The sequence below is a fragment of the Chenopodium album genome, chromosome 20 (genome assembly GCF_948465745.1).
Source record: "Chenopodium album chromosome 20, dcCheAlbu1.1, whole genome shotgun sequence".
NCBI classification, from domain to species: domain Eukaryota; kingdom Viridiplantae; phylum Streptophyta; class Magnoliopsida; order Caryophyllales; family Amaranthaceae; genus Chenopodium; species Chenopodium album.
In genome coordinates this window covers 7,860,833-7,885,459 of record NC_137853.1, presented here as the reverse complement: position 1 = coordinate 7,885,459, position 24,627 = coordinate 7,860,833, and the positions used below count along the sequence as shown (strand labels likewise).

The window sequence follows — 24,627 nt, the reverse complement described above, 5'->3', positions numbered from 1 at the left end:
TAGTTTTATGTACAACTTTAAATTTTTTTGTAAGGTGAACAAAATAGGGTTGTACTGTGAAAAATCAAAACAATGTATTGCATGTTTAATACTAATAATTGTATAAGTCAAGAGGGGAGGTTATGGTGTCCCTTAAAATATTAATTATACCCTTAGAAAGATTAATAAATGATATTCAGTCACTATCAAAATGGTACTAATAAGTAATAATTGACAAATCAATCATATATGATAAGTTAAGATATGACACTAATATTGTAAGTTGGTCATTTCATTTAAATATTTAACTAGACCCTAATCCTATTAAGGAATTACAATTAAAGAATTAATTTAACTTGTAAATATGTGTGAATAATTACCTCGTGGAAGGCTGTATCAAATAGTATTGTGAAAGTACTTATCAATGTCTCATCTACAACGATTATGGGGTTGTTTGGCAATCGGCGGTTGGCGGTTGGATGTTGGCTTCTTTGTTTGGGTTGTTTGATTAGCTAAAAGTATTAGCTGTATGGATTGACTTTTTAAGTAAGTTGTTTAAGCCAGCTGTTTACAAAAGTGTTTGGTGAAATTATTTATGGTTGTTAGCTGTTTATTAGTGATTAGGTGGGCCAACAAGCCAAAAGCCAATTGAAAAAGCTACTCTTATTAGCTTTTGGCTTTTGGCGGAAAAGCCAGCTTAAAAAGCCAATTACCAAACATATTTTTATGGCTGTTTGACCAAACTAAAAAGCCAAAAGCTAAGCAAAAAGCCAATTGCCAAACACCTCCTATGCTTTTGCCCAATCAAAATATTACTTCGTATTTGATGCAATTTCTATTGTATTTACTAGTTTTGAGTTCCGTATATTGTACATGTCATATATGATTTTTTTTTTTTTTTAGGAAAATATATGAATTAATTTAACTTTAAAAAAAGATTTAGTTATAATTATAATTATGAATATGAGAATATCACAAAGCCTTGAAAATAATTCCCTCAAAAGTAGCACCCATTTAGTGAAACTTTCTCAAAAACAAATAATTTCGTCAAGGTCCCATCATAGTCAAAAAGAGAGGCACATAAAAGAAAGAAATCAAACACCACAAAAGTAACGGACATAACATAACATAATAAAGCCTTCTGTTTTTGTTTCAATGCTTTTGTAATTTGTAACAACAACAACACCACCACCACCACCACCACCACCTAAGAACTCGTCAAAGCGTGTCGCACGCCTTCTTCACGGCTCACTTCTTCTTCTCTGATCAAAAATGGAGGAAAATTCATCAATAATGTTGGAGCGTTATCGGCGTGATCGTCAAAAACTGCTTGAATTCATAATTTCATCCTCAAATTTAATCAAACAAGTTCGTACTTCTTCTGGTCCCACACTCTCTCTCTCCGACATCAACCTTGATACTCTCAGTGCTGATTATGTCCTCAATTGCATCAACTCTGGTTCGCCTTTTATTCATTTTTGTTTTTTGAATTTTGAATCTCTGCATTTTTTGTTGTTGTTGAATTTGAGCGTTAATTTTTTTTTTTTTTAAAATTTGGTTTGTAGGTGGTGTTTTGGATGTTGCTGAAGCGACAATTAGTTATTATCATGAGTTAGAGTACCCGACAATGGTAAATGGTTTTAATTTTAATTTTAATTTTGAAGAATTTGATCGTTATTTAATGACATGAAAATGATGTTATAATTGTGATTTATGATAGTGAAGATTGTTAATTTTAGTCAATTTGTGTTGTTTTTTGCCGGGTGTTTTTGATTGTGATGTTTTGTTTGATTGTTTGTTTGTTCACCCATTATTCGGTCAGATACTGATATGAAAGGTACAAGGGATTCTATGCATTTTTCTGGAGTTTTCGTTGTTTATGGTATGCTGAACCGCGGTTTTACGTTTTAAAGTGATAACACAACTAAGGTTTTTAACTAAAAGATACTTCGTAGTTATTGTAGATAGTTGTTGTAGATGTTTGTTGCAATCATAAGTGCACAACTCCACACCTAACCTAGAACAAGGCAATGGCGGACTTTTGCAATCATTGTTCGTTTGTTGCAATGATAGTTGTGTCTCCGACATTGTTGTAAGATTCAGAACCCTAGTGGTGCACAAGTAGAATGCTGTCTGTTCCTACCTTAACCCTGAAACATCCATCCGAGTAGGCTCGGTCTGGTCTATTGATGATGAAAGACTACTAGGTTTGTAGGACGAGAGATATAACATTATCAATTGATTGATTGGCTTGACACTTTTGAGCTCCCACATTAGTGCTCTTCAACCTAATATAGTAAAGAGAAGTATGCTTACGAAGTATGACAGAATTAAAAATATATTATAGTAGAATTTTTATAAAACCTTAAAAATCACTCATACAGAAGACTGAAACAATTGAGGTATACAAGCAGTGAGTTCCTTAAAGTAACAAAAATCAGATGGTAGAAGATCCCCTACCTCAGTTAACAGACTTAACATAGCCATAACTGATACCAAAACAGTGATGGGGTAGATGAAAATCCTAAGAAAGCCAAAGAACAGATACAAAAAGATTCGATAATGAGATGATTTAAGGGAATAGACTCCGTCCATGGTTCAGTGGCCACCAGAGACAGGCTCTCGGCTCTGGCAAACTTCTAAGTGACTTGATTGGAAGAAAAGTAAGTGAAGACATGACAAAATGACAACATGCATGACTTACATACTTCTCTTTGACCATCATTGGTTATTAATATTTGTAAAGAAATACATAGTCAGTTTGGATCTTGTTAGGTTTGTCTCAATGTATGGTTTCTATATATGAACTTCTATAATTTTTTTTTAGTTTATTTACTAATTGACAATTAACAATATAAGGGTAGAAGTTGTGTCTTGACTAACATGCACAGTAAAAATAAAACAGGGAATAAAACAGTCGAAGTATTAGATATTATTTTATGGGATACAGAATATAAGTGATCAAAATTGGTTGTCTTGAGAGAAATTTCTCATTTTTACAAGATGGGGACATATTAAATCTGTTGGTCGTTGGAATGTTGGTTTTTAAAGTGCCCAATCGATATACTCTTGTTATGCTCTTTAATATTGTCTCTTTATCTAGGTGAAGCTTCAAAATTGGTGCTTTCAATGTAAATTTTGCCCCCAAACTCATAATGATTAACTTATAGATGTTTCTGTTGAATAAATTCTCAGTCAGGGAATTCTTTTTATACCCTCACACAATCCCAGCTATCTAGATCACCTCCTAAACGTCGGCCTCCTCCAGCTGGTGCCAGTGAGAAAAATAATGTCGCACCACAGTCATCAATCCAAGCAGGACGAATACCTAATCACAAGATTGCTTCAAGAAAAGACGAAAATGGGTTCAAGGTTGGAAATGTAATGACTAGACCCTCAAAGTCTTCTGAGAGTGGTGTTGTTCCACTTTTAGGGTTACCTCACTTACAAACAGGTATGGTGCTATCATACATTTATATTGTTCCTTAATATTTGCCTATATAAGGCTCAAATTTGCAAAATGATAACTCAATAAAGCATTCTATTTTCATCAACTATATTGGGTTTGATAATGTATTGTTTGGGTTAATCTGATTGTTCATCGGCTCCTTTCCTTTAAAATTTCAAGTCATGAATTTCTATTTTTTAGACAACTCATATTTAGTTCTAGGGTTTCTGAAGGATTGTCTGAGGATGATTTGCGGGAATCAGCTTATGGAGTACTGGTTGCATCCTTAGCCTTTTCTAGGTATACATTTCCCCTTGCTCTCTTGTAAAAACTTTTATTTGCTGTATCTTCAATAAAGCTGGTTCTTTCGTGTACAACCCTTGCTTAATTTAGTAGTAATGACATTAATACTGTTATTTACATGTTTTAGGATTGAAGTTTTATGTGAACAAGATCGAAAAAAGGAAAAGTCTTCTAAACTTCTGGCTGGTTTGAAAGGAAAAAAGAGTAGAGAGGTGGTTTTGCAAGTTCGGTATCAAGATAGAAATTTGGAACTACTTAATACCATACGCACTCAAATGGAGGTAAGTTTCTCTGCATCTTTACTTTTGACTTATTAGCTTTTGTAGCTTGTACTTGAATTCTTATTTTTTATGAATTTTCATCAATTGTGTTGAATTAATTGTCCTCATGTTTCTTTTAGTGTTGGTGACCCTGGTGTGTAGTCTGTGTACTCATAATCTTTGTATACTTTTGACAAAACTCAGTGGCTAGACTTTGATCTGTTCTTCATAAATTACAGCATGTAATATGTTTTTTTATTCTGTTTTCCTGTATAAATTGTTAAGTATTGTACAAATTAGGTAAATAATTTGAATATAATAATAATACCTTTTGCTGTTATCCATCTCTGATTGATGAAATATTTACTAGGTTTCAGAAGCGATGGATTTATGCATCAGGCAATGCTTGACGCGTTGCGCTTCAAGGTCATCATCTTCACAATTTGATGTTCTGCAAATTGTACTGGGCCTTATTAAGAGCATTACAAGATCAAATTTTCCAAATGAAAAATCTTATGTTCAATGGAAAAATAGACAGGTAAAGGGTATAAGAAGTATATGCTTGCAACTGGTTCTGATTTCTAAAGATTTATATTAGTGGACATTCTATTTGTTAACATGGCTATATAATGAATAATGAATTATGTTTCGATACTGAGGATAAACTGATCTTGAGAAAGAAATCTTATCTGGTTTGGTATGGTTTCATAGCGATGCCCTTGTATTGTTTTGGACCATTTACAAGTCCAGCATATGAACTTGGAAGGTGAAAGGGGCATAAAGTATAGAGTTAGCCAGTTAGGATGCCTTTTTGCTATTAAGTAGGTGCTTTGGGTGGAAAGGAATCAGGAGATTTTGAGGTCGGGAGCCTCTTTTAGTTATCTGGTTTCTTTTTTGGATCGATTTGGTGTATTTAGCTTGTCATTTGACTCCTGTTCATGGAGCATTTCTTGGCATATACAAATACTGATGTATTAAAGGATAGGGGCTCTTTTTCTGGTGGACTTCTGATCCACTTCTTTGTAATTCTTCTTTATCTTCTTTTGTAATGTCATTTCTCTTACCCAAACAGGGGGAAGAAAGTTACGCTTTGTATATTAACTTACGTGAATACTGAGAACCTAGACTTTGTTGGTTATAGTTTCTATAATTATAAATGAGCATCTATTCACATTCTTGCATGGTTTGATGTGGAATTGTCTTTGTTGGTCCATGTTAACTTTTGTTGCTGTTCACCTGTATGCATTGAGAGTTGGTGGCAAATGCGCCTCTTATTTCTTAGTAGGATTTACTATAATAAACTTAAATTGCAAGAATTTTAAGGACGGGCTTTTAAGTCATAGGCTCCACCCAAACATCCTGCTTACCTGGCATATTCAATTGATATAATGAGATATTTAGAATACTCTGAACTCTTTTGTCACAGGCAAATATCATGGAAGAACTCTGTTGCCATGGTCATTTGACAGAGGAATATGCTACCATAAAATACTCTATTGGAAAGATAAGAAATGCGAGGGTATGGATTTTGATCAGTTATCTATCGTTCTTTGGTTGATTTCAGGCTTTCAGCATTTTTCATATTTAAGTGGTTAATGGCAGTATTTGTCTTATTTAGGAATGGGATATGATGTCACCCAGTGAACGAGCTGAGATTCTACATTCTATCAGTAATTCTGCTTTGAAAATCTTCCATAAGCCAGGATATGGAGATGAAAGATGTGACTTGCCTGGCAGTCACCACTTGAAAGTCCGGCTTTATGAGAAACTGCTTTCTTCAGTGTTTGACATTCTTGAAGAAGGACAAATTTTAGTGGTATGTGCTCATATTTTAATTTCCTGGCTTTTCTTAAGAGTTGTCTGTTAAGTATTACAATGAGAAGTAAAGTCCCTGTGATAAATATATACAGGAGGCGAATGAAATTCTGAAACTCATCAAACTGACCTGGTCTACTCTTGGGATCACTCAAATTATTCATGATGCATTGTATAGTTGGGCTCTCTTTAAACAGGTATTTGACTATCATTTTTTGCTTTGATTTTTTTATTGTGTTTAAATTTGCTCTGAGCTGTTCAGACTTCTTAGTGGCAATCTAGATTCTACAACCTAAATCATAGGTGTTTCATAAAGTCCATCTCATTTATTTGTATTGTAAAATTCTCTTGTAATGTAAATAACCGATTCTAGAATGGGAAGTAGAGTGGGGGAGGCAATGGTTAATCTTGGAGAAATCTCCAAGGGAGCCAAGGAATCCCTGTAAGAACATTTTTTAGTTGTTTAGCCTGGTAACTTTTGTATTTTATTCCATATTGCTGTAGATTCTTACTTTTAAGAACTGTATTGACATTGCTTACGCACTAAGCACAGCATGGCCTGAGAGAAGTTTTTTAGCAGGCCTATTAATAACTGTCATTGAGTTTGTTCTTCCCTTCAATATGAAATATTTATTTTTCTGAACCTTTTATCTTATGTAGTATGTTCAAACAGATAAGGAAGATCTGCTAGAGTACACAACTATCCAAATACAGAATGTTCAAGCTGCTGAATCTCTTTATGAAGAAGGGGAAAGTTTGTTATGTACGATTGAATGGCGAGATAGTGTAGTTCGACTAAGTTTGGTTCCAGCTATATTGCTCTCCATGCATATTTGGTGTGAAGGGAAACTACTAGACTATCATAGGCATTTTAGTCAGGTTAGTTATTTGGTATCAGAGTAATTCCAGTATAGTTTTGGAGTCATACTAGATGGATATGTGTTGTATTTATATGCTAACCAGGTATTGTGCCCTTTAATGCTAATTTGTTGGTTTTTTACTGTTAAAAATTACAGACTTCTTGATATGTCATAGCCACTGTTGCCTAATATAATACCTGTTTTATATTTAGTGCTTTGATCTGTGTAATTTAACATCTATTGGTGCCCCATCACCTTTCAAATTTTTTTTATCCTAACAGTAAGCTAACTTTCCAGAAACCATCCAAGTTTAAGAGGATATTGAACTTTGCAATGGCGACTGCAGTCGTTGATCTAAATGAATTTGGCGAGGTCAGCTGTTATAGATCTATTGTTGTTAATTTTGTATTATTTTTATAAGTGTCGCTATGTTTGAGTTGTTCTTGCTTAAAATTTATATGCTTCTTCTCTACATAGATCTATGTGATATGCAGCTGTCTGTAATTGCCTTTTTTCCCCCAAGAAAATATAAACACCAGCTATCTTAATACTGGTTTTTAAGAGCATCATGTTTAATACAATAAATCTCTTGTTTTATGGGAAACTCATCCGAATTGCCCCCCTGTTTTCCATTATAGTGTGATTTAATTCTCTTTCTAATTGTCGTTAAAAAAAGAAAATTTTCAGCTAGAAACAAGTTTATAATGCATTTATCCAGGATCAGTCTTCTCATACTATTTACCTGGTATTATATTCTGAAATCACCTTTTTAATTTCACGTCTTCTCCTCCTTTATTTCTCCATGCAGCTGACTAAAACAGATGGTTCCACAAAAGATGCATCCAGACAAATAAAGATGTATGTGGAGAGCTCTGTTCAAGCAGCATACATGCTAGTGAGTTTGAATTGAATCATCTATTTGAGTCAATTTGTTGTTCATGAGTTGAATATAACATGCCAACATTTTTATTTTATTAATTTATTTGTTTTATTTTCAAATAGGTTCTTAATGGCTTGGATCTCAAATCAGATATAGAGAGGATGCATCCATTGGCATTACTTGCAAATGCTGTAAAATTGGTTGCTGAGAAAGAATTTTCTGTTTTTAGCCCTGTATTACATTTGTGGTATCCTGAAGCTGGGATGATTTCAGCCACACTATTACATCAACTCTTTTGGGAAAAATTGGTATTTAACGTTATTATAATTAATTGTTATTCAATTAAATAATTAATAGTATTAATTTATCTTTTCGTATATTTTTATGTAATCTGACTGGTTCGTTCCCCCAACCCCCCTCCCCCTCCGATAAATAGAGACCATTTATGCAGGGCATATCGAGTCTCTCTCAAGATGTCAAGTTGGTTCTTTCTGCTGCTCATATGCTGGATCGGGAGCTGACTCAACTCTATTCTTTCAGCTTTAATGGGAATAGCTTACATCAGCCATTCAAAGTTGATTTGGACCATTTTCAGGTGAGGGTACTCGTGTAATCTTTTGTTACAGGAATCCCATAGATTGCTGTTTTAATGCATCTAGAATTCATGCTCCGGTCATCCATTCCCTTCCCTTCTCAACCAATAGTTCATTTAATCTTGGCTAGGCACATTTTAGTTATATCATATATGGAGGAGTACCTTATATCTGGTTGGATCATTGGAGCTAGCCAGCTAATTGCATTCCATTATAGATACTTCTGTATCCTGTGGGTTTCCTGGTCAGCAGTAAACATTACTCCCTCCGTCCCTAAATTAAAAGCCTCTTTCTCTTTATTATGTGAGTAATAAATGCTAGAAAGAGGCTTTGTATTAAGGGACGGAGGGAGTACTGTTTTTAATGATGCCAATTTCTTGTACATTTGCAAAACTGAAAGAGATGGGCTTAATAAGTTAATAGGAATTAAATAGGATGTGTTCTTTAAGTTATTGATTGCTTAAAATTATTGGAGGAAAAGTATCTTATAAATTTCATTTAAGTTGGCAGATTGGAGATGTCTCTTCTTCACTTATTCTTGATTGGTCAATATCTCAACATGCATATATACTGGACTGGATTGCCCGTGTCTTTGATCTTGAGGTTCGTGTCTAACTTATACTTGTAATTTCAATGAGATACCATTCAATTGGGTGTAATGTAGTTATGCATCATGTGTACCTTTTTCTTTCTTCATTACCCTTGCTTTTATTTCTGCAATGTTTCTTTCCGAGTCTTTGAGAAGCAACCTCTCAACTATTTTACCTAGTCTATGAAAAGAGTGCACAGTATTGGACCTCCATAGGATTTGCCAACATGGGTGGATGTTATTGCTCATTGCTGTATCGATACGGAAATCTACAAGCCAATAATTGTGGTAGGATTGGAAAAAAAAAAACATAATTCTAGATATGATATCTTTTTGCTGAATATATATATGCTTCATCTGTTAATATGATTATGTAAAACCATCTATAGATCCATTCTGACTGATGTGATTAGGTTGTGTTTATTATGCGAGCTGCATCTGTTGAAGTGCAAGAACTAGAGGTTTTTTCCTCAAGTAAATTGACTTTTTGATTCTTGCAGTTATGGGAGCCTTTGACATCTCAAAAGAAACATGCAGGATCTGTTGTTGAAGTATTTAGGATGATTGAGGAGGTAAATGATCTGTCTGGATATTTTTAATTTGATTACTTTTGTGAAATCTGTTTAAGCTTCACAATGAAGCAAATATGGAATTTAGGAAGAAGACCTGTGAAAATATCGACAAGGCCTTCCACGATTTTGGGGCCACAATTCATCTGTTAATTGATATTGTCCAGTGTATAAATCTGTTTAAGCTTCACAATGAAGCAAATATGGAATTTAGGAAGAAGACCTGTGAAAATATCGACAAGGCCTTCCACGATTTTGGGGCCACAATTCATCTGTTAATTGATGTTGTCCAGTGTATACTAGCTTAGTAGTATTAACATATTGAACGACAAGCCAGAGCTTATAAATGCTATACTGCTGCAAAATTATATTCCCTTGACTTGAATTTTAGGAACTACTCCCTCCATTCCCTAAAGTTCGACTCAGTTGTTTTACGCTTTTGTTTCATTGGAAAAAGTGAGCGGGTGTAAGAAAAAGATGGATAAAGACAAGAGAGATGGAGTAATAAATGTGTGGGTTTAATATATTTTTTTTTTTTTTTTTTGGTGTAAATAGTGTAGGGGTAAGGTGGACTAGATGGTAATATTGAGTTGAAAAAATTTATAATAAAGTAAAAGTGAGCTTAAATATGCTTTCTCCATTTTCTTTTACTTGTAACACAACCTCAAGGCATGCACTTTAAGGACGTGAATAGAGAAGGTAAAACAAAATCAAAATAATTTTAACACCGGGATTGTTAATTAATTTGTCCATTTACATCATCTAATCTCTTCCTTAATGTTCATGTCATGATACTGTGTTGCAAGTAAAAGAAAAGAAAGAAGTATGAAACAACCCAAAACGGAAAGTGAGTCAAACTTTCAAGTTTGTAGAGAGTAATAACGAATAAGTTTATTAACATAAAAAGTACGGTGGATTCAAGATATCTCAAAAAAGCTTCTTAGTGACTATTTAGACAAGGTTTCCTTTTTGTTTTTGTATCAGTGTGCCTATATAAATATCTAGTCCCCTTGTCTTTGTATGTTGTGTCTTATTATGGTTATAATCTCGTCCCTATGTTACTAAATATTTGTTCTTGATATTCTTGGCTTGACTTGATTTTCTTATTATTCTCAGACGGTGGATCAGTTTTTTGGGTTGAATCTTCCTGTGAATATCACACATTTGCAAGCTTTACTTTCTCTAATCATCCACAGCTTGGATGCTTATTTGTCCAAAATGGGTTGCCAATTAGGTAATACTTGCAAAAGAATATGCCTGTTAGGCTGCAATTACTAACTATAGACAATGCTTTCGCAGTTTGTTTTTATCTTAACAATAAGTGCTTTATAATGTGCTCTTTAAATTGTTTTTTTGTATGATAAGAACACGCTGGAACTTTTTCTTTGTTACTTCTGGTTGAAGGATCTGAAGTGATGCCAAACATGATATGTTGCACTTGACATAGGCCATAACTGATAAGTCATGTTTCTGGGAAAATTTGGACACTATCCAGAAGTTTTAATAGAAGTGTGGAGGAGATCTCCTTGGGTATTTAATAGATTATTCTTCATTCAGTATCTATCTATAGTAGTTTGATCTGTGCCAAAGTAACTTTGTAGGATACCATTTAAAAGGTGATTTGAGGCCTGCTTGGAGATGCCGGAGGAGATTGGAAGTAGGAAACACTCTTGAGTCTTGAGGTAACATAGTGGTCATAAGATCCACTACAATATTTTGGCTCTCTGGCTTAAGATCTATGTTACCCAGACTCACGAGTACACGACACAACACTACACATGGGTACAGTATCCCAGTTTGATTTGGCAAAGTGCACTTGAGTTATGGAAACCGCTAGATCTATAAATTAACACGTTGATTGATACAATAAAAGGAGTAAAGTTAGGGCTTGGCTTTTGGTCACTGAGAGTTTGAGAGATTGGGTGTGTAAGGAGAGAGTTTATGTGTGGTTGCAGCGCAATGCAGTGGGGTGTGTAAGGAGAGAGTTTATGTCTGTTGGCTTCTCTTGTGATAGCTATATGCTGATCTAGTTTTTTTTATCCCCACGTTTTCATTTTTTTTCATTTCCAAAATGTTTAATACGATTGATCTACCGAACAGGGATTAGGATATGTCTTTGTATTCTCAGTTGGAGGTTTTGACATGAATGCATAGTTGAAGTGGGGCTTCACAACTATGTTATCGATGTTCAAAATTTTTTAGCTTCAGGGAAAGCTATAAAGAGCTGTGTTGAGTTCGCTTGTTTGAATCTTTTGGTGGTGTAAATAATGAATCTACCCTTTTTTTCTTAAAACACTAAGCACTCACATCCTTCAAGGTCAAACTTTAACACATGGCTGTTGAATTCTCGATTGTATTGATGAAATGGTGAAAAGAATTTTTATGAAGTAGAGTACAGTATAATCCTCTCTTCTGATGCCATTTTCCTTTATCAATTACACAGAGACCTTATGTTTTGATAGAGGAAAATGGTTTTAAGTTTTAAATTTTATCTCTGATTGTATTGTTGACCATCATTCTTTCTGTTTGTTTTTTTCATTGACTTTGTTTATTCTTATTTCAACTGTCTTGTTTTACTTGATGATTATCATTTTATTAGTCGTTTCTTCTCTCTTCCATCATTGAGATTTGGCTGTGATATTATGCAGTTGAGAAGAGCCACCTTTATCCATCAGCTCCATCACTGACACGCTATGAGGAATCTTTGGTTACTATACCTAGAAAAAAGATGGTTGAGCTCAAGATCTTGGATGATAATACTATTAATACCCTAAATCAGTTGACCTTACCCAAGCTCTGTATCAGACTGAATACTCTTCAAGTGAGTTTCATCCTACTTCCCGATTCCCATCCTCTCCCTCACTCCCCCCCCCCCCCCCCCCCCACCAACCCCTCCTCCCTCCCCCAGTTAAAAATATAATAATAAGTACAGTACATTAAAAAAAAAAAAAAAAAAAAAAAACAGGCATATTGTTTTTGTGTGAAGAATATTAGTCTTATCTTAAAAGCATTTTTCATTATTAATACCAAGTATATGAATGCAAGAAACTGAGAAAGTGTCACAAAAGTTTTTCTTATACTTTTGAGTCTGGTATCACTTTTTATGTGCTATTATTTGCTTATATGTTTGGATTTTTGTACGATGATTAACAACGGTTGAATGTATCAATATAAACTTGCATGACATTTGATACTAGATCTCTGGTAAATGTTTAGCTCCACTTATTGGATTATTTCTCATATCTCTATTCAATTCAACTATAGAAAGCTGGTTATATTGTTGTCTCAATTTCTACACAAGTTAGTGAGTGAAGAGGTATTTGACTGTAGAGTGTAGACTTTCCTCAACTTTAATTTAGTTCTTTATCATGTTTTAGCTCTGGAATATATTTGTTTTTGAGTTGTTTCATCACTGACTTTTCTACTGTTAATTCTGTTCATTTTCATCTTTGTTACTTCAATTTCTGTTTCCTTCAGGACTTACACTTCTGTTATCAATTTTTACATAACATTGGCTTTATTAAGATGTTTTCCATTTCCGTTTACAGTATATCAGAAATCAAATTGTTATATTGGAAGATGGCATGAGGAAGTCATGGGGACTTGTCAGACCAGCTGTGAAGCGAAGATGGTGTAAGCGCTTGGACATCTCTTGTTATTCTCTTCCTATGACTTGATTTGTCCCTTATTGATACTTTTTGCTCTAATAATACATGTCCATGCTTCTAAGTTGGAGCCACTCTGCCTGATGAACGGAGAGGGGGGAGGGAGGGGGTGGGTTTGGGCTTTCTTATAAATATGCATTTCAGGTTTTGACTTTTTGAATCACATGGTGCTCACTTGTCTTGTGCCAACTGAGTCTAGAGGCTTAAGGCTGAGTGCTGTATCGGTGAAATCCAAAGAACATAAAACATATTTAATCTTTATTATTGTTGTTTCACACTTGAAGAGACTTCTAGAAAATAAAGACTATGCTCAGATTAAATGATGGGATAAGAAGTACAATCGTTTAAAGGCCATACATTTAGAGGAGAAGATTGGGACTGAACTTGATATATTTTGGTGGCTTGCTGGATATCATAATGTTGTAATCGACGGACCCACATCTTTTTATTTTTTTTGTTGATTTGCTAATAAAATCCTTGTAGCTTTATACTATTTTCAGATTATGGAACTTTCTGTGTGTATTGCGCAGTTAACATTGTAGAAGAAGAAACTCCTGAAATCTTGGAGAGTACTATGAGTGAAGAATCAATTGATGAGTTATTTGCGACGACGTTTGATGGTATTAGAACGAGTATCACAGATGCGATTGCCAAACATATTGACTTCACAGGTGAGATATAAACTCTTAAAAGTTATGTCTTAAATGGTAATAAACTTTCATAGTTGCATAATTTTTTTAAATGGTTTTTTGACGAGGTGCCCCTATTGTTTTAAGACAAGATGAATTTTGTACAAATGCACTATATAGTATGTACCTTGTGGTTTGCAAATAAAATTACCAAGTGCCCTAATGAGCAATGGACGTTTACTTCTGTTATCTAATGTTACCTAACCAGTAAACGCGGTAACGCCTTATTGTCTCAACCTCCTTGTTAACAATCCTTAACTTTCACTTGACCCTGAATTGTCAATATTTACATCGCTTCTGTCACATCCTGGTTGAGAACTTCTGCTTCTACTCCTTAGTATTTAACTTTATATAATCTATCATTCATTCATTCCAAACACCACCAGATTATTTTTTTGTTTGATTTTTTTTTTTTTTTTTTTTTAATTTCGAAACTGTCTTTCTGTACTACTTGTCACAAAACCTTGAAATAATATAATGAAAATGGAGTTATACTTGTAACGATGATTGATACTTAATTAACTCTAAAAAGGAAATAAAGGCCTACTTTGAAATAGCATTGCGCACTGCCTGTTATTCAAACTAGTTTTTTTTTATTTTTTTTTTATGTTGCAAAAGAGCTTTATGATTACTTTGTATATAATCCTAAATATTATTTCTTCATATTACATTGTTACGTAATGTTAACAGTGACTAGATTTTGAGCTGTTGCTGACCTCAGTTCTCATGCTCAATTAACACACATTTACCTCAGGTACAAAAGCTGTATTCTGGGACCTTAGAGAGGAATTCCTTTTCCAATTATATCGTGGTGGTGTTGAAAAAGCTCGTATGGATACAGTGCTTCCCAGTGTTGATTCTGTAAGTAATTGAGCTTTTTTTTTTTTTTTTCTCTTTACGTACAATCCTTTATTCTGCTCCAACTGAAGAAAGGTTATGAAATGCACTGATGAAGCATTTTTACTCATATACGGGGTAACAATTTGCATGTCATGTTGAGTACTATTCAGTTGGTAAATTTGGTCAATAAATCTTATGCTTGAGAGATAGTTACAAGACTTACAACTTACAATATGAGATGCATTGATGTAGGTTCTGAACCAAATATGTGGATCAGTTGATGACACCGTGAGGGATCCTGTGATTTCCAGTATATTTCATGCATCATTGGTATGTTCTGAAACTCTGTTAGCGCTGGTATCTATTCTCCTTGCTTTTCATGCTTCTGATTTTCTTGCTTTATTCAGGAAGGTTACCTTTGGGTATTGTTAGATGGAGGACCTTCACGTGCATTTTCTGATTCAGATATCATATTGATGGAGGATGATTTAAGAGCACTACAGGTATTTGAAGTCTCCTTTCCTGTTGCAGTTGGTCAAATTTTCTCAGATAATTTTTTTTTTTTTTTTTTTTTTTTTTGGGGGGGGGGGGGGGTGCGGGGTGCGGGGAGGATATCTCTTTTCTGTTGCAATTAAACAGCTTCTCCTGACTTTTTTTCCCCTCTGTGATTCTGTGTATTTGTCTGGAAAGGGGGATTGAGGGGGTAAGCAGGGTAGTTAATGGGATCTTATCTCATAATTTCTCATCAAAAGGGCCAGTAGAGCAGTATAATGAAAGATGTATTGTTTAAAGCTAATTAGTGACAGTGTTTTATTTTATCAATTGTCTACGATTACGAAAAAGACTTTTAGTGGCAGTGAAATTCTGAATTGGGCTACATATCTTTTAATTGTCTAGAAGAAAGTAGTTAGATATCTATATTACTTGGAGTCGGATACCCATTTCCGACTCGGGTACGTGTCTAAGTGTCCGGCTCTACTATTTTGTGAACTCTTTCCATGATTTTGAACCAAAACGAAGTGTCCAAGTGTTGTATCCATGTCCGAGGGTCAAGGGTCTTACATGGGTACATACTTGAGGTTAAATGAAGAGTCCGAGTAACATTGGTGGAGATGCGACAGAAATAGATGTGCTCATTTGACTTTTAGCTGTTTAATCTTTGTTTTTCCTCTTTTACCTCAGATAGGACTTATGTGCCATTTTGCAGGATTTCTTTGTGGCTGAAGGAGAAGGTCTTCCTCGTTCTACAGTAGAGCGAGCAGCGAAGTTTGCTCATCAAGTGCTAAGCTTGTTTTCCCTTCAGGTTTGATGGTGGATTTTAGAATTTGAGGTACATGCAGGTTGAGTTGCTTAAAAAATTAATACTCAAGTTGTTTCTCCTTGCCCATTCTTGATCCTTTGCAGACTAGTAGCGTTATACAAATGCTAATGAATGCAAGTGAGCACATCTCAACTAGGGTTCAGTCAGGTGATCACAGTCGTAGATCACTGGATGATGCTAATACTTTGATACGAATATTGTGTCACAAAAAGGACACAGAAGCTTCAAAGTTTCTTAAGAGGCAGTATCGGTTCCCACCATCCTCAGGTGACTCTGTCTTATACTCTGTATGAATTAGAATATATAAGCATAATCAAGGATATTGATAATTTACAGTGATAGTTGGTGACACATATATGTCATAGCAATATATAAAGGAGAGACAATAAGCTACTAGTTAATGGGTGGAATGAGATCAGTTGGTTGTTGCCAGGAAGCATTCTTTTCCCTTCTTGACCACTTTAGTGTGCAATGGTCACAAGCAGACTCCTCGCTGTGTTTAGATCATTATGACAGGAAAAGATCATGGTACATAAAATATTTCGCTAGCGCCGCTCTGTTTTCTATGCTTTCCTCACTTTTTTTTTGGTTTACGCTTTGTTTGGATAGCAAAGAAGGAAGGAAAAGAAGGGGAGGGAAAATGGTGGAAGGGAAGGGAAAAGAAAGAGAGGGGAGAGGTGAGCTCCATTTTCCCTCCAAATCTCATCAATTTTGGAGAGATTATGCTTATTAAAGAGAGAGAGAAAATGGATCCCTCCCTCTCCTTCCCCGTTCCTTCCCCCAATCCTTTACCCAAACAAGAGAATTTGGCCCCCTCCATTTCTCTTCTCTTCTTTTCCTTTCATTTCTTCCTATCCAAACAAAGTGTTAAATTGAATTATTCTCTTTGCTTTGATGGTCTCACTGGTATTTGCCTTTAATTTACTTCATTCATATTTTGTAAAACTTGCAAGTAGTGATTATATTTCAATGACTTTGTCTATCATTATGGTTTCGGTTCTGTAAACTCTTAAGAGTGGTACTCTGACTGATTGTCACTGTATGCTGTATGCAGAATACGAAGAAAATCCTAAAAATGAATCCACATCAAGTTCAGCCATATTTTCAGATCTGCTAAAAAGAAGTGCATCATTTCGGTTTCCAGAAACAGGACATAGTAGCTTCAAATCATTGAAGAAGAAATTCCAAGAAGCATGGTGAGAGAAGGTCTGGCTTTGATGCTGAGGGGTATACATTATGATATTTTGGGCTTAAGGTAATATTTGGTTTTTGTTGATGTATACTTTTGGGTGTATGTGACGGGAGAAGTTATAAACAAAATTGTCATTCCTAAAATTGTATTTCCTTTCTTAGTTGGACTAGCTTGAATCATTTTTATGTTTAGGTAATATTGTGACACAAAGTTTCTTTTTCCTTCATTTCTCCTCAGAGTACATGCTTCGCTTCTCTGCAAACAGTGGCTGACTGTGTTTTATAACTTCCAACAAGAAGCAGCTTGATGCAACTTGATTATAACTTTGACTAATGGTGTGAAAACTCTAATCTTGCTGGAACGACGACGTTCAGTATAACTTAGTTGCAAGATGAGGCGGTTGATGGTTGTCAAGTCTTGCTATAGTTAGTTGGTGAAGATTTTGTGTATATTGTCCTGAGGTTGATCAACTTGAGATAATCAATAGGACGTATTAACATTGGGGTTCATTTCTTCTACAACCCCTCTAGGGTGAGGTTGTAACAGTAATTAGCAAAAATCAGCTAATAACAAGCAGGAGATCGGAACAAGATTCCCCCGGATACAGAATATGAGCAATAATTGAGTTCACAATTTCTGTGTCGATTGTTTGTTGTTGTAGATTTTGCCAATAACTGTTATTCATATACTGGTTGGGGATGCAGTTGAAGAGATAGATTTATAGCTTCTGTTAGTTCTGTAAGGCTTCGTTTTGGTGATTGTGTAGATCTTTGTAGGCTGTTTTAGTTTAATAAACATGTTACGTGTGTAATAAAGTCTTCATTTAGCGCAAATTTACATTTTTAATGATGCCAAATTGCCAATCTGTTCTCAGTTAGATTGTGAAACTCTCTAGCTTGGATTAATTGTAACGTTGATAGTTTGAAATGAACTTTCCTATGTTGCTGCTGTTATATATCACTGTCATACTCTTATCATCATATATTCATATGTGGTTATTCATGATGAATTAGAGTTGGAGGAAACTTCGGATGTCATTGAGCCAGCCAGGATGCTGATTTGTCAATGACATCGAGTCCAACTGAGCTTGTCCTAATGATTATGCATAGAGAAATGCAGACAAGGGGCAAGGGTGTAATTACACGCAAATGCATAGAATTTAGAGTAGTACTATTGGGTGGTTTTTACTATCATTGGATGATCAAAGAGTACCGTTGAACATTCAGTGGTATAATGTATGCATGTAGTGGTACTATATATACATTAGTGGTACTAATTATGTGTAGAAATAGTATCACTAAATAGACAATGGTATTATATAAGCTTTCAGTGGCACATTTAAAAGTGATCCCACTTACCTATCTCTCTCCTCCTTTCTCTCTCTTCTATGTACTTTTTAATATTTTTATATTTGTTATGCATTTACAAATGCATAACAAAACTCTATTAGTACTTTCTCAGTCAAGCTAAATTGCTAATTGTCTCACGGTTAGATAATTATTAGGAAAAATTGACAAAAATAACCCCAACTTTTGCCCGTTCACTCAAAATAATCCCAACTTTGGATTATTTTTAAATAATCCGAACTTTGGGGGTCATTAGCTCAAAATGGTCCACACCACAAAAATACTAACAAGGCCACTAGCTCGAGAAAGAAATGGAGAGCAAGTGCAAGTCGTAGGTACACTACTGTGAGTACTGTCCACAGTCCACAACCATGGTCTCCGGTTCGAGGCTTCTCACTGCCGAAGCCTATAAATATACCATAAGGATTAATGGACTATAAATTTAGCGCACACAATATTATTGTCATACATGAAGTCAACTTCTAACTCACGCACAGCTCATATGGTCATGTTTTGTGTACTGATTGCTGATCTTGGTATAATGGTATAAGGTGCATTTTTTTTCCAATTTCCATGCCATAATTAATGTGGAAAGATAGGAACAATTTTGTTCCGCCGAAAGATGAACAGTAGCATTGGATTATTATTTATTAGTTAACTTGTAGCTTGGAACATTTGACATGAAAGAGGCAAATTATTAAGCAACTTACTTTTTGAAATGTCATGCGATCAGCCAAGTCTACTTATTAAGTACTCGTATACATCTTTTCACACTATTCACACATTTATAAGTATAGATAAAACGTAATAGAATCTTGTTAGATTCGTTTCAATGATTACCATACTACTTGTGATTTCTAATTTTTATAAGTTTTACGGATGGATAGTTAGAGATATTTGTTGAGCCAATGAACAACCCAAATATGAGCATTCTCTTGTCCCACACACTAAAAACACTAAAGGGAGAGTGTAGTGATAATGGAATCCCACATTACAAGAATTTTAGAGTTACCACTACAATATAAAGCTAAGGGGCTACTCCCCTCATTGTCATATGGTTTTGAGGTGGAACCTCCTTGGCCTTGTAAAGTGGTGGATTTGCACTCTCCCATGACGGGTGCGGCCCAGACCCGTATCTAACAATATTAATTGTTACCCTAATGGGTGTAGGAATCATACGGATAAAGGTTTCAAGACCACAAATTAAATCCCCCTTTTTTTTTTTTGTAACGACACACAAATACTTATTTTAGTAGCATTACTTCGTAAATTTGTTAATATACTTTATTTATGTGTTCATTGCAAGTAAAGAGCTTCTATGAACGTTTGCATAACTATTATTAGTGTAAATGGAACCGAATTTACAAAGAACTCAAGTATCCTACAACAACCAATAACTCCACATTTGACTTTTTCATCCACAATAGACAAATCATCAGTGGTAAGAAACATACAATTAATGCATGGATTAGAAATTTGAGAAAACGAGAAGTTATGTTACAACCGTCCAAGTGCTTCGGATTAGCCGTAAATCTTGTATGAAATGGACGGTTTCTAATGATATGATGACCGAGTCATCGCTATAGAGTTACGGAGTAAAGTTGTAAACGACATTAACAACTTGATAATAATAACAATGACTAAGACACCAATCACACCATGTCCTTTAGTCCTTTACAATTACAACGGGTTAGGTAAATAATAAGTACAAAATAAGCTTACCTCATAAAATTATGATTCATATAATAGTTATTTTCAAATTATGTATAACTGGTAGAGATAATAAATAAGTCATCTTTCGAGCTATACACTAGTACTGTAAAATGTGATTTTAAATAAATCATTAATTCTCCTAAAATCTTTTATAAGGTTAACTTGTACAGTAGTATTTTGGTGCTTTGTGACTTATAATGAATATACTACATGTAAATAATTATTTCAATTTACATTATTATTTTACAACATTTAGTACGAAGTTTTTTCTTTTATTTTCCATAGTTATTTTATTATTTCCAAATTTATGTTCTAATTGTTTTCTTTGTAAATTGTAAATCGTGTAACTGTTTTTGAAACGGATGAAGTACAATGTACAATCGACTCATTATATACAAGTTTTTGCTGACCCACATGTTAACTAGTCTACTGCTTATAACAAGTACGTGCTACATTGTCCATCTTAACTCTACACTTCGTTTTCTTTGGCCACGCTGTCACCGGTACACCAATCACCGCCTTACACGTATCCACAGCCGCCAAACGTCGTTCACCTGCACTCCAAGGTTGACGTACAACCGGAACTTCACCTACAAACTTACAAGCAACATTAACAACCCCTTGCCCTCTTGAACCGTCTTTTTCACGTAGCCGGTAACTCAAGTGATGGGCCAACCCAAGAGGAAAATGACCATCAAACATATCGGACCCAGGTATCTGGATCCAGCCCATCAAAGAAGGGCCCAATAAGGCCCGTTTTCTAAAAAGTTGTAGATAAACACAAGAGTAGTTGTTTGAAAAGAATGTGTGATCTAGTGGTAGAATGAACTTGTCTCCCCATTTAGGATTAGGACCTCCTTCATCATATACTCTTGTTGTGTACACGTTACAACTATTTTTGTAGCCCTTGATCGTGTCGTGACACGGTTGTGATGATGGTGAGGGGAAGGTGGTGATGGTGATGAAGGGTTTAAGGTGGTGAGAGAAGAGAGAACAACATGAGGAGGGATTTTTGAGTCCTTGAGCTGAAATTATAGTTAACTCCAACATTGATGATTGAGGTTTGTTTGTTTAGTAAGATGGAAAAATAGGGAGTTTAGTGGTGTTATATAGTATTGTTAGTCTTTTTGAGTAGGAGGTTGAGAGTGAGGTGTAGTGTAGTTTCCTTTGTGGAATATTTGGAATATGATTGGAAAATTTAAACTAATAAATTGGATTTGTCTTACACATCATGGATTATCATTTGTGGAACTTTCTAATTTAAATGTGTTTGTAAGAATTTTCTTATCTTTTGTAGGTCAACTCAAGTCATGGTTTATTTAACATAATCTATAACATTATTTTATATACTTCTTTCATGATTAATTCTTTTTTCATCTTCTTGATAAGCCATTTGTATTTTCTCGAAATATAATTTAGTGTTGATAATTTTATTTTACTCATTTTTTAAGGTAAGAAAAAGTACTCTATCAAATCAATATCTTTTTAAGTGAGGGAGGGAGAAAAATAAGGAAATTTCCCTCTTCTTTATTTGAGCTTTTTAAGTGAAATTTATTTTCATGACTTTTTAAGTCACAAGACCAACGTTTTATTTTTAGTGTTGAGTATATGATGGCCTAATGGCCTACAACTATTTATTAGTTTAATTATGACTAATTATTTGTAGGGGTAGTGTAAAATTAGCCAATTAGATTAGATTAATTTAGTGGACCATATTAGTTCACCACCAAATTTGATGGAACGAATTAATTTGAAATAAACGAAATTCACATGCAAATCATAAAAGGTACCGTAAAAGATATAGTCAGCCGCGTGATTCCAAATCGATGTCATACTTACACTTTACACCAATAGCTTCTCATTGAATCTTAAAAGTAAATAAATGTACAAAAAAGGAAAAGTAAAAGGACAGCAATTGTGGAACTTACAACTTAACTTAAATCACAAGCTATACAAGATAAACGACGAGAATATTCAGAAATCGTGGTTGGGCCATCAAGCAGTTGGGACTTGAAAGTCTTCGGCCTTTTTGCTGGACTTTACAGATTAAACAGGCCCAAGCCTATTAACAGGATTAACAAATGAAATATCCCAGTTCCTAGTTTTATGACCACCCCAAATTTTAGCAATTAAGTTTAGTTGGTAAAAAATTGAAGTAACCGGGTAAGTTATGTACAAAGATGCAATCCAATCAAGTTTAGTTGGTAAAATATTAGAGTAAGTTACGCACACGGCACAAGTGTAGTTTGTAAAATATTGGAGTAGCTACTAGTGTAGTAGTAGTACCTGACACTTATTACTGTGTTGTGAGCTAAAGAAGAGTTCGTAAAAAAAAAAAAAAAAAAAAAAGTGTCTTGTGTGCTAAGTAAAGAAGAATTTGTAAATTGGTCCAATATTAGTAACAAATCTTTTTTTTTTTTTTAAAGGAAAATCTCATGGATTAAATGAAAAGATTACAGATCTTGAGCAGGCCATCGTATCTTACATCAAGGAGAATTGCTAAAATCTCATGGATTAAATGGCTTTGTACCAATACTTCCTCCTCTTTACAATAAAATGGTTACAACCTTACAATTTAGTCAATTTTCAAAGAATAAGTAGTGAGAGCAAACTAGCAAAGGTCGAATAAAATTTTTAGGCTTGTATAACTAATAGCGTTACCAATGGTCATCCGGGTAGCGCCGCTTGCTACTCGCTGTAACGTCGTAGTGCCGGGAGCTGGAGATGAATTCGACGAGTGTACCTGCTCATCACCGGAGTTTGCCGGTGAGACTGCCCTAATCGCTACCGGAGGTGGCGCTGCTACTGTCACCGCTGCCGGAACCGCCGTCGGACACGCTACTGCAGTCGTCGGAGAATTAATCGCCGGCGCCGGAGATATTTTCCGGCGTTGTATATCTCGTAGAAGTGCTTTTTCACCTCTTTTGAAGCAATCATTCGCAAACTCCCAACGGTCCGGTACAACTTTCCGAAAACCCTAAAAAAAATCAAATCAAATCAAATTGATCGATTAATTCAATGAAATAAACGATACAATTAGAATAAGTATTTGTTAGATCCAAATTTGTTTGAGAAAATTACATAGGTATTGAGTTGGCGGACAAAGCTAGAGAAATTATTATGCTTAAAATATTTAGGAAGCAAATCACGAGCAAATTCAGCAGGACGCCAAACGATGAAACTGGATCCATCATCATTCCACGAAATCAAATCATCAACAGCAGGATCATCAACAAGCTGATAAGTTTTGGTAAGAAACGGAGTCGGAAGAGTACGTTGTTGCGAGTCGCTAGCATTACCACTACCACCAGCACCACCTCCGCCGGCGGAATCACCGTTTTGGTCCACCGGCATTGGAAGCATGGCGTACAAAAATAATCAAACTGTTAAATAATTAATAAGATCAGAAAAAATGGTGAAAATGAAAAGATTGGATTGGAAAGAGAAAGGGGAGAGAAGGATGTTTAGGGAGGAGAGAGAAAAGAAAGGAGTTGAGAAGGAAAATAGGGGGAAAGAGGAAGGATAGGTTTAGTTTGTTGGGGTTCTAGAAAGTTCGTGGTAGGGAGTTAAATGATGAGAGAGAAAGAGGGCATGGGGTGTTCGAGAAGGTTTGTGTGAGAGAGAGAGAGTGTGTGTTTGTGTTGTGTTGTGTTGTGTTGGATGAGTATGAAGCGGAAAGTGCGAGAAGCTGCGGATACGAATCACTACGTCCTTTCCAGAAACTTCATTTTTCTATCTTTGTGCGTTATTATTTTTTTCTATATTTAAATGTATGATACTGTTCATACTAATTTGACATATACGGAGTACGAAATGCATTATTTTGATCAATGAAACTTGCACTACTTTCGGTCCAAATTACTCGCAATTTTAGAATATTTTATATCTCACAAATAATACCCCAAAGTTGCGAGTAATTTGGACCGGAGGTAGTATATTAGATAATTAAAGATTACAGAGTATATTGTTACTTCAAAAAATAGATTACAAGCATCGGAGTATATATTTACTATATACGCTTATAACTCTTCTCTTTTTCTTCAGACTTTATTAAAATGTGTACATAGGTGATGAGATTCCCTATACAATACTTATTAATCAATCTACTTCGTGTATTTTAATTATCCGTATATTATAAGTTCATGCAAGCTTATATACCTATTGCATAAGGCAAGTAGTATACTTTGAATAAAATCTTTCTCTATAAGAACTTATAGTTTACACTCGATTAGTATATAGAGTAGTACTCGTATATTACTAATGCATACCAACCATATATGACGAATAAAATATTTGCTTGGCTGGTATGGCAAATTGGCAATCTTCTAATTTTCAACCATCTTACTATAGTATATGTATATCGAGATCATCAACTTTAATACTACGTATTTTAATCTTTAATTGACTTAATCCGACGAAGATGTCATGCAATGTGGTTAAATATGTAAAAATATTAACCTTTGTGGTTCTCAAATCCCTCTATTTCTCTTTGTTACTGTATTTTTCCAACATGAAAAACTCACTCTTTTTCGTAGAGTATAGACAATTGTTGATTATCTTTGTCT

The 24,627-nt window shown here is 34.8% G+C and overlaps 2 protein-coding genes across 3 annotated transcripts; one reads left to right on the top strand and one right to left on the bottom strand.

The window, feature by feature from the left end:
• Window positions 1-1,111: 1,111 nt before the first annotated feature.
• LOC145597806 (protein unc-13 homolog) lies at window positions 1,112-17,944 on the top strand. Of its 2 annotated transcripts, XM_081654049.1 has the most exons (27): window positions 1,112-1,438; window positions 1,545-1,609; window positions 3,175-3,433; window positions 3,661-3,727; window positions 3,858-4,011; window positions 4,361-4,528; window positions 5,417-5,509; window positions 5,609-5,806; window positions 5,901-6,002; window positions 6,466-6,684; window positions 6,963-7,037; window positions 7,474-7,560; window positions 7,668-7,853; window positions 7,982-8,140; window positions 8,649-8,741; window positions 9,228-9,299; window positions 10,413-10,530; window positions 11,945-12,117; window positions 12,845-12,929; window positions 13,492-13,632; window positions 14,405-14,511; window positions 14,743-14,820; window positions 14,898-14,993; window positions 15,698-15,793; window positions 15,895-16,078; window positions 16,866-17,066; window positions 17,241-17,944. In XM_081654049.1, the coding sequence occupies exons 1-26, from the start codon at window positions 1,252-1,254 to the stop codon at window positions 17,009-17,011; spliced, it is 3,408 nt and encodes a 1,135-aa protein (XP_081510175.1). In that variant the 5' UTR covers window positions 1,112-1,251; the 3' UTR covers window positions 17,012-17,066; window positions 17,241-17,944. The 2 variants fall into 2 exon arrangements, with proteins under 2 accessions (XP_081510175.1, XP_081510176.1); XM_081654050.1 differs by lacking the exons at window positions 15,895-16,078; window positions 16,866-17,066; window positions 17,241-17,944 and having other exon boundaries at window positions 14,902-14,993.
• Window positions 17,945-22,458: 4,514 nt separating this feature from the next.
• On the bottom strand, window positions 22,459-23,670 carry LOC145597807 (heat stress transcription factor B-2b-like). The gene is made up of 2 exons (XM_081654051.1): window positions 23,144-23,670; window positions 22,459-23,039 (listed from the first exon to the last, which is right to left on the bottom strand). The coding sequence occupies exons 1-2, from the start codon at window positions 23,423-23,425 to the stop codon at window positions 22,674-22,676; spliced, it is 648 nt and encodes a 215-aa protein (XP_081510177.1). The 5' UTR covers window positions 23,426-23,670; the 3' UTR covers window positions 22,459-22,673.
• Window positions 23,671-24,627: the final 957 nt, after the last annotated feature.

Excerpts from the sequence above, each read along its gene's own strand:
- LOC145597807 (XM_081654051.1), bottom strand. The coding sequence starts at position 23,425 with ATGCTTCCAATGCCGGTGGACCAAAACGGTGATTCCGCCGGCGGAGGT. Across the intron at positions 23,040-23,143 it reads TCCGCCAACTCAATACCTAT|GGTTTTCGGAAAGTTGTACC; the intron begins GTAATTTTCTCA and ends GATTTTTTTTAG.
- LOC145597806 (XM_081654049.1), top strand. The coding sequence starts at position 1,252 with ATGGAGGAAAATTCATCAATAATGTTGGAGCGTTATCGGCGTGATCGT. Across the intron at positions 3,434-3,660 it reads GTTACCTCACTTACAAACAG|GATTGTCTGAGGATGATTTG; the intron begins GTATGGTGCTAT and ends GGGTTTCTGAAG. Across the intron at positions 5,807-5,900 it reads AAGAAGGACAAATTTTAGTG|GAGGCGAATGAAATTCTGAA; the intron begins GTATGTGCTCAT and ends AAATATATACAG.